The sequence below is a fragment of the Oncorhynchus nerka genome, linkage group LG27 (assembly GCF_034236695.1).
Source record: "Oncorhynchus nerka isolate Pitt River linkage group LG27, Oner_Uvic_2.0, whole genome shotgun sequence".
Lineage (NCBI taxonomy): Eukaryota > Metazoa > Chordata > Actinopteri > Salmoniformes > Salmonidae > Oncorhynchus > Oncorhynchus nerka.
Genome location: NC_088422.1, coordinates 69783939 through 69793801, shown reverse-complemented (window position 1 = coordinate 69793801; position 9863 = coordinate 69783939). Strand labels below are relative to the sequence as shown.

The 9863-nt window shown below is 47.3% G+C and overlaps 1 protein-coding gene across 4 annotated transcripts in view; it reads left to right on the top strand.

Annotated features, from left to right (window-relative positions):
* Positions 1-9863, top strand: part of LOC115111117 (uncharacterized) — a 177014-nt gene that overhangs the window by 108738 nt on the left and 58413 nt on the right. For all 4 annotated transcript variants that reach the window (XR_010461573.1, XR_010461574.1, XM_065011948.1 and 1 more), the window contains exons 8-11: positions 412-495; positions 2853-2999; positions 6931-7036; positions 8551-8625. Coding sequence is in view for 2 of the 4 variants with exons in the window: in XM_065011948.1 (XP_064868020.1) it covers positions 452-495; positions 2853-2999; positions 6931-7036; positions 8551-8625 (372 nt within the window). In the remaining 2 variants the exon portion in view is untranslated. The remainder of the gene's footprint in view (positions 1-411; positions 496-2852; positions 3000-6930; positions 7037-8550; positions 8626-9863) is intronic.

Here is a 9863-nt window from a genome sequence, read left to right as displayed (position 1 = left end):
CAATAGCAGGCTAAATGGTAATGACCAGTCCCCAACTCAGAGCTCAAGGCCTGGGGAGAGAAGGACCTGCCCTACCCTGTCCGTTGCCCTCTACCTTCCTCCATCCCACCCTCCCCTCCCAGTCTGCAGCCACAGCAGCCGTCACACAACCTCAGGCAGCCTAGTTAGCCCTGGATAAAAAGAGCTAGAACCCGCGATCAATAGTGTTAGTCTTGTCTGTCTAATTGCTCATTGGTTGACATTGGCGCCAGGCTATATGTAAGTGCATGTTCTCTAGTGATCGTCTGGCATTTGCCTCTCTGTCCCACCTCACGCCTAGTGTTGGGTTCACACTCTGCCCCTCTCTCCTCTCCTCTGTTCACCCACGTTCGGGATGGGAAAACCTGACCCGTTGGGCTGGCTGCACCCCAGTTATCATGTCGGGACGCAACCATCCAGAGGCTCCGGTGAGATGTGCTGCTCTCCCACCAGGCCCGCGACTCCCAGTCTGCTCAGGTAAATATCCAGCTAGGATTAATGACCAGCACCAAGATTAGCCAGTCATTTGCAGCGCCAGCTATTCCAATCAGCGGCAGGAAATCAGATGGGCTCGTTTTGGCTGAACAGTTTATTATGTGATCCTACGCAGACGTATATGGCCAGGAAGCCGGCTGTGGACAGGGCACTATTGATTGGATTCATTGTGAATTACGTGAATAGATAAATGCGTGAGAGTACATATATATAACGGTATTACTCATTCAGGTCCAAATGGAAAATATTAAAGATTTCTGCTTGAATAAATATGAAATATGTCTCTATCAGCACCGTCTAACTAGGGCATCCGCAGCGTTGGTTATTTGACATGATAATTAGGAAGCGTGTTTCTCTTTACCTCTGATGTGATGATAGTGCTCCTCTGTCTGGGATTTAAATGTGCTATTGATCAGTGTGAGGCTCGGGAGCTCAAATCAAAACGGTGCTACAGCCCCGCGCACTTGCATACATTTCTACCTTTTGTTTTTACTTTTTGTTAAAACGGATATTTAAACTTCACCCCCCCCCCAAAAAATATACTGTTATCTGTTATCCGCTTAACATACGAAGCGCATTTGCCTTCCTACTCTCGGTTTTTCTCCAGTTGTAGTGTGCTAATGTCATGATTTAAATGAAGTATTGATCAGTTTAGGAGGGGAGAATAGAGAGAGGGAGCGATTGTGAGGGAAAGAAAGCAAGAGCAGGGTTATCGGCGTGGATCGCACACAGAAAGAGAGAGCTAAAGGGATGAGCCAGGTTTTCGGTGGGATTCTGTGGAAACGATTCCTATATCAATGCTACTTTCTAATTGAGGAATAAGCAGCAGTCACCTCATCAGGCTTTCCAAGAGGGAGATAGGTGGAGGCAGCCATGATGCTTTTCAACAGAGAAAGAAGGGGAGAAACGCCCGTGAGGGTCCTGTTCTGGGTGGATTTGTGGATTATCTCTCAGCCTGTATGCAGATGTTTGATTAATGGGTCGTCCTGGGACTCGTCTGGGACTCCATCTTGTCTGTTTTCCTTTCCTCCTCCTCCTCTCGCTGCTGCTGCTGTTGTGATGAGCTACCACCATCACACACACAGAAACAAGACTATGTCTCTGTCTCTGACCAACTGGACCAGTACCTGCATGGGTCTTTCCTTTCCCTCCTCTCTCTTGTTCTATCCCACTCTCCCTACTTTTCCTCCTCCCTCCCTCCCTTCTCCCTCTCTCTCTCATATGATTTAGCAGGTGACTGTGTTGTGTTAATTAGAGGTAGTTTATTAGAGTTAGTGCTGTGTTGGCGTGCCGGGCCAGCCCACTGGCCAGCCTTCTGCAGGTGTCAGACCGGGATCAGTGGGATCCCTCACTGGTCCTGTAGTTTGTTTGGTTACATGTTGATGGTAAAAACACCAGACACAAAAAAAGGTGAAAAAAAGGGTTATTCGGCTGTCCCCATAGGAAAAGCCTTTTTCGGGTAGAACCTTCTGTGGAAAATATTCTTTATGGAACCAAAAAGGGTTCTATCTGGAACCAAAAAGGGTTCTTCAAAGGGTTCTCCTATGGGGACAGCCGAAAAAACATTTTAGGTTGTAGATAGAAAACAAGATGCTAAGACTGTATGGTTGTCTTGTGATTATTACAATGATTTAAAATGTTGTTTTTAGTTGTTCTGCTGTTCTAAGTTGTTTTACATTCTATGATCAATTCTACTGTTGCTCATATTATAATGATTATTTCCTTTTTCTTCGTTTAATGACACTTCAGCAGTTGGTTGTCAATGCATTAACTGCATATGAGTAACATTGTAGTATTTATATGTAAACACACATGTAGTCTGTTATCGTGTGTGTTGACACTCACTGACGCAAACCTCCGCTTCTACGGGATTATACCGTTGAAATTGAAAAGGTATTTGATTAGTTAAGATCAGACTAGATTAGTTCCATGGTGATTATTCCACACTTTATTGACCCATCATTGACCCGTTGTTATTGTTCAGAATAAGAACTGGACAATCTCTCACCATCAGGACTCGTTTTGGGTTTGAACAATGCATAAATGGCAGCCATTTCAATACGGCAGGGTGTATTTGGCAGATTTTTTGCACTTATTTAATTCATCCAGGCGCTTTCTTACTCCGAGGCAAGCGAATCTCAGGGCTGGTGTTGGGAGAGCAGTCCTGGGACTCAGGGTGTCTGGACTTGGGCAGCTGGTGGGTCTGATCTGGGATCCATGATGTGGCCCTGTCTCAGATAGACAAGCAGGCAGGCAGAGCCAAGACGAAAGGAGAGGCTCTTTGTACTGGATTGATTTTCTCCTCCTCTGCCGCCCTGCCTTCTTTTGTGGTTCGATAGCTGGATGTCCATGGGCAGAGGATCTCTCAGCTGCAGACGGAGCTACAGGAGAGCCAACTGGAGCTCCAGAGGGGACACAGCCGAAGAGAGCAGCAGCAGAGGGACCTGCAGACCCAGACACAGCAGGCAGAGGAGCTCCACACTCAGGTAGAGAACTCACCGCCAGTCTCAGGCTTCTCAGGCCTCCTCTCCCTGTTAGCTCTTGTTCAGCCTTGATGCTTTGTGTCTACAGTTCTTTGAACGTGTGTGTTCAGTGTCTTGTTCACTAGTGCACGGTCAAGAACCAACCAATTTATCCCCAGGAATCTAATCCAAATGTGCTTGATCATCATACAGGTCGTGTCCACTTTTGTGTCTTTATCATTTAAATGTGTTTTGTATAGAAAGCATCATAAGCATATGTTGCCGAATGTAAAGTAGCCTGGTATTCATATTGATGGATTGTATTTAGCTAAACTGTGAAAGTGAATAAAATAACTCATCCTTTAGAAACTTGAAGATTTCTCACTTTCTAGCAAAACTATATAGTCAGGGTACGTAGGCCTAGGTTAAATCTGCACAATGATCCAATAGCAGCATAATGGGCGATAATCCTCCACGTTGATGGAGGCAACATCCTGTCTTATGGACCAAAGTGCCATAGCGGGACAGCCCTGTATTGGTTCCATTAGTACAGTTGTGCTTTCTGATGCTGGGTCGTGGCTTGGGAACATGTGCTGAGCAGCTGGCCCTGTCTGTGTCTGTGTCTGCCTCTGGCCCAGACCACCTCTCTCCTGTCTAACTGGCAGAGGCCAGGAAACATGATTCAGAGCAGGATGACTATGTTGTTTACTACAGAGAACTGGGGGGGACAGACAGACAGACAGACAGACAGACAGACAGACAGACAGACAGACAGACAATAAGGCAGACCAGACAGCCATGCACACAATAAGGCAGACCAGACAGACATGTTGAAAAATAGACATCCATAAATATACAGTAGTTTATACAGTAGTTAGATACTTTTTTTTGCCCTTTTTCTCCCCAATTTTGTGATATCCAATTGGTAGTTACAGTCTTGTCCCATCGCTGCAACTCCCGTACGTACTCGGGAGAGGCGAAGGTCAAGAGCCGTGCGTCCTCCGAAACACAACAGAGCCAAGCCGCACTGCTTCTCCTGGATAAAACTGCAAACCAATCAGATTCAGAGCTAATGCTGTCTGTCAGCGCCTGTGTCACCTGTCGCTAGGTCTCAAGGCAGACTCTCTGCCTTGAGCTGGAGGGATCCACAGCAGATATCTGCTCTACATGCCTGATGAAAGATCTCATTCTCACTTGTCACTCTATCAATGACTGCACCATTCCCTGAGCTCTCTGCCTTTATCTCCCCCTTCTATCTATATAGAATGAAAGGAACGAGTCAGTTTCTTTTCCTTCATAGCATAATTATATTCTGTAGCCTCCTGTAACTACAGTCATGGCTAGATCTGATGGTTACATCAGATATGTCCAATTAATGGATGCTGTGTATTAAGATCCAAGTGTTCTGGACACCAATTGGGCATAATGCTAAAGTTACCACCAGCCTATTGCCTCGATGTGCTATCAGTGTCCATTAATGATGAACTAATCAACTGTCTTGTCCTATCCTGTCCTAACTCCCTATGTGTTTCATTCCAGCCCCTCCATAGTCATTATCACCGCTGTGTCCCCCACCTTTAATTTAAAGGCCATTTTCTACTCTCTATAATGACGTGTCACTGTCCTTTCCTTTCTCCTTAGATTGTGTAGATTTGAATGCGGTGACTCTGGTCCCTGTCTATATTAGTCATACAAGCTTCTGCCTAACCTGAAAGAAGTTCACTCATAGGCGGCGCTCGAGTTAAGTTTGGGGAAACACATTTTGACCATAAAAATGCAAACAGATCAATAAAAATGACGTTGTCTGATCCATATAATAGGCCTATGAGAAGGGGAGACGCAAATACAATATGACGTCCATCTAAACTGGGGGAGGGAATAACAAACTTTCAGGTGGCACCGAGCCAGCAATGATAAAGAGTGAATATGCACACTCACCACGGGGATATGGTCGATGCTCTCCGCTGGTGCCAATGAGATAGGCTACTGTTCGCTCAATGACAATATAAGGGCACAGGGCGAGGCCCAGATGCAGACACGGGAGGCAGATGGTTTGAGTCTATGATATTTATTAGTATCCAAGTGGCAGGCAAGAGAATGGAGTCCAGGAGGTACAGAGTGGCAGGCAGGCTCGAGGTCAGAGCAGGCAGGCGGGTCAAGGCAGGCAGGCTCGAGGTCAGAGCAGGCAGGCGGGTCAAGGCAGGCAGGCTCGAGGTCAGAGCAGGCAGGCGGGTCAAGGCAGGCAGGCTCGAGGTCAGAGCAGGCAGGCGGGTCAAGGCAGGCAGGCTCGAGGTCAGAGCAGGCAGGCGGGTCAAGGCAGGCAAGGGTCAAAACCGGGAGGACTGGCAAAAACAGAAACGGAACAAGCAGGACCGCAAAGTAACGCGCTGGTTGACTTGACAAAACCACACGGACTGCACAGACAGACAGAAAACACAGGTATAAATACCCAGGGGATAATGGGGAAGATGGGTGACACCTTTAGGGGGTGGAGACAAGGACAGGTGAAACAGATCAGGGTGTGACAGACAATTTGGATAACTAAAAGACAGATTAGAGTGTTTTCATTGTCTTCTCTTTACAGCAATAGCCATTTGCTTTCCAAACGATGTTTTTCCGCAATTGTATTTTGAAATATTGCGATATGCCTGGCTGGGCTTCTCTACTTTTCAATGACAGTCTCAACTCAACAGTCATCTATTTGGAATTGAACGCTCGTTGCCCAAATTGCGGGCACTTCCGACTGTATGAAATGCGATTTAAAGAATCGAATGATCCCCTGTGGTCAAATTGCGCTTTCTGGTGTAGTAGCCTATTTATTTCTGTGTAGACAGGAGTAGGCTAATTAGGCTGTATAATGACACTAACAATTTACTTTCGCCACGTATGATTTCACTCTTGCAGTTTCTACAGAAGCTTTGGTAACAGCTGTGTTACTGTAAGAAATAATGAAATGCTGTATTGAATAGAAATTGAATAGTGTGGATATATATTTACCGTATTCCAGTGTTTGTTCAGAGACAAGTAGACCTCGTTTACGCTGCAGTACTGTAGTATTCCTCCCTCTCTGACATCATGTCTCCCTAGCTGGCTGAGGTCAAAGGGCGTCTTGTGCAGGTGGAGGGAGAAAATGAGGCGCTCATGGGATATAAGCGGGAGCAGGGAGCCGAGGTCAGACTGGGTGCCTGTCGTGGTTCACAGTGACTGGAGTCCACCGCTAACACAATACACACACTCTAGTGGAAACACTTTCATAAGTCCATCATCAGCAACAATACACGCCGATTCACACCCGGATTCATATTGTCCGCCGTAACAAAAATCTCTCCACAGACTTGGAGACCTCCATAAACTATGTCCATCTCTGTTGACAATGGAGACCTTGATGCTCACATTCACATTACTGTATACTCTGGAGTCTCTGCCTGTTATAATGTCTCTGTAAGATGTTGTTTATTACCATTGAGAGTCTGCTTATATCCATGCCTACATAATGTGAGTGTGCATATGTGTGTGTGTGTGTGTGTGTGTGTGTGTGTGTGTGTGTACATGCGATTGTGTCTTTCCATGGTCTCTTCCTCTCAGAGACCCACTCCTTCTCCATTAACCTGGGCAGACAGACAGACAGATATTCCCACTCAGGAAACTGTGCTCTCCCCTGGGACTAGGGGAATATGGATGAGTTAAACATAGACATGGCTCAGGGGCTGGGTGGATATGGGCTCTGTTAGTGCTGGGAATTAGGATGTATAATGAGAGGGAAATGAGAGCCACTCTTACCTGATTGCCATGGATTTCCCTCCAGTATTAGTGAGGGGTCACAATGAGACGGGCCAGCCTACTGTCCCACTGGGAGAAGATGGAGCTGTGACCTAATGTTGCATTAACCTTACAGTAATATGTGTGTGTGTGTGTGTGTGTGTGTGTGTGTGTGTGTGTGTGTGTGTGTGTGCAGAGCTCTGCCAGGGTCAGAGAGGACACAGAGAGTGCCCAGGCAGAGGTGTGTGGACCTGGAGGGGGAGCTGACAGAGACCCCTCCCCAGAGACCAAGGGAAGCCTGGGTGAGACCACCATGCTATGAACCACCATCAACCCAGCTGTACAGATAGAAACATACAGACACACAGGCACTACCACTCTATAAGATAATGTCATGTTGACCTGACTGTTATGCTCAGTGAGTCTACTTCAGTTCTAGTCTTACCATCTCACCCACAGTGAGATACTTTATGTCAGTGCTTATTGGGTATACTGGATTACTCCTAGAGTACATGCCATTGTAAAGGCAGCTACGCTCATATTGAAGAAGCTGGAATTGTGTTTGCCGTGGCTCAGAACCTTGTTCAAAAGCCTCCCGCTGATCCAGCCTCTCCATGTGAGGTGGTGGAAGTCCGGCACATTTCCTCTAGTGCTCAGCATACGGCCAGAGCCTTTATCTGAACACAATTAGTCATTTTCCCGGGCCTCTGCACTCTGCAGGCTCTCCCACTGTAATTTCTCTGCATTTCCCTGTAACCTTTAGTAGTGGGGTTTGAGTCCACTGTGAGCCCCAACTCCTCTGCCCAGGCATCCATTACAGCTCTCCAGGACAGCAGCATTAATCCACCTGATGCCATGCCAGCCGTGATCCTCACATGGAAATGAAGCTGCCTCACTGCTGCTGTATTACAATTCACAGGAGGCTATGGAAGTCAGTCAGTCAGTCAGTCAGTCAGTCAGTCAGTCAGTCAGTCTGTCTGTCTGTCTGTCTGTCTGTCTGTCTGTCTGTCTGTCTGTCTGTCTGTCTTGCCTGCCTGTCTGTCTGTCTGTCTGTCTGTCTGTCTTGTCTGCCTGCCTGTCTGCCTGCCTGTCTGTCTGTCTGTCTGTCTGTCTGTCTGTCTGTCTGTCTGTCTGTCTGTCTGTCTGTCTGTCTGTCTGTCTGCCTGTCTGTCTGCCTGTCTGCCTGTCTGTCTGTCTGTCTGTCTGTCTGTCTGTCTGCCTGTCTGCCTGTCTGCCTGTGTTATTTGTCTGCTTTCTCTCCATGTCACCTTTGTTGATTTTGTCTCGTCTCCGGCTCTGTGCTCTCTGCTTTAATGACGCATATATCCTATCTTCAGTCACTGCTTAATCCCAGCAGTGCTGGCTCAGGAACAGATTACTGCTCCCAGACATGAGAGAAGTAAAGAGCAGGGAGGGAGAGAAAGAGAGAGAGACGCCTCAATGAGACGATCCACAGGGAGACAGAAAGGTCCAGCACATGTATGTGGAAGTGTACATGCCCACAACCCTGTCTCAGACAGAAAATTATTTTAAAAACTCCATCCACTGCTTTTGTTCATCCTCATTTGCTATGATGGACTCTGTGTACAGCCAGAGATCCTTGTCCAGGTTCATACCAACACTCTCTCAGAGTATGCAGTGGGTTTCAGAATGGACTTTTTCCATGTTAGGATTAATCACTTTAATCAATGCCCTCTCTATCAATATCTATATCACCTCTAGCTCCTTTATGAGCTGAAACTGCATGTTTTTGACCTCCTCTCTTTTCCTCCCTCTCCCCCTCTCTCTCTTCCTCCCTCTCTCCCCCTCTCTCCAGGCTGAGGAGCAGACCCAGAAGTTCCAGGCCATGGTGTCCAGTCTGAAGAGCCAGCATGGCTGTGTTAGTCAGCAGGTACAGAGGCCCACGTGACAGACCCAATCCTAACCCTTTCCCCCCTGATTCCTCACATCCTACCCATACCCCATCCCTACCACATCCTGCTGTTACCATACCCCATCCCTACCACACCCTGCTGTTACCATCCCTATCACACCCTGCTGTTACCATCCCTAATCCCTACCACATGCTGCTGTTACCATCCCTACCACATGCTGCTGTTACCATCCCTACCACACCCTGCTGTTACCATCCCTATCACACCCTGCTGTTACCATCCCTAATCCCTACCACACCCTGCTGTTACCATCCCTACCACACCCTGCTGTTACCATCCCTATCACACCCTGCTGTTACCATCCCTAATCCCTACCACACCCTGCTGTTACCATCCCTACCACACCCTGCTGTTACCATCCCTATCACACCCTGCTGTTACCATCCCTAATCCCTACCACACCCTGCTGTTACCATCCCTACCACACCCTGCTGTTACCATCCCTATCACACCCTGCTGTTACCATCCCTATCACACCCTACTGTTAAAATCCCTAATCCCTACCACACCCTGCTGTTACCATCCCTACCACACCCTGCTGTTACCATCCCTAATCCCTACCACATGCTGCTGTTACCATCCCTACCAGACCCTACTGTTAAAATACCTAATCCCTACCACATGCTGCTGTTACCATCCCTAATCCCTACCACATGCCGCTGTTTCCATCCCTACCACACCCTGCTGTTACCATCCCTACCACACCCTACTGTTAAAATACCTAATCCCTACCACACCCTGCTGTTAAAATACCTAATCCCTACCACATGCTGCTGTTACCATCCCTATCACACCCTACTGTTAAAATACCTAATCACTACCACACCCTGCTGTTACCATCCCTATCACACCCTACTGTTAAAATACCTAATCCCTACCACACCCTGCTGTTACCATCCCTATCACACCCTACTGTTAAAATACCTAATCACTACCACATGCTGCTCTTACCATCCCTATCACACCCTACTGTTAAAATGTCTAATCACTACCACACCCTGCTGTTACCATCCCTACCACACCCTGCTGTTACCATCCCTATCACACCCTACTGTTAAAATACCTAATCCCTACCACGTGCTGCTCTTACCATCCCTATCACACCCTACTGTTAAAATTCCTAATCACTCAACATGCTGCTGTTACCATCCCTACCACACCCTGCTGTTACCATCCCTACCACACCCTGCTGTTA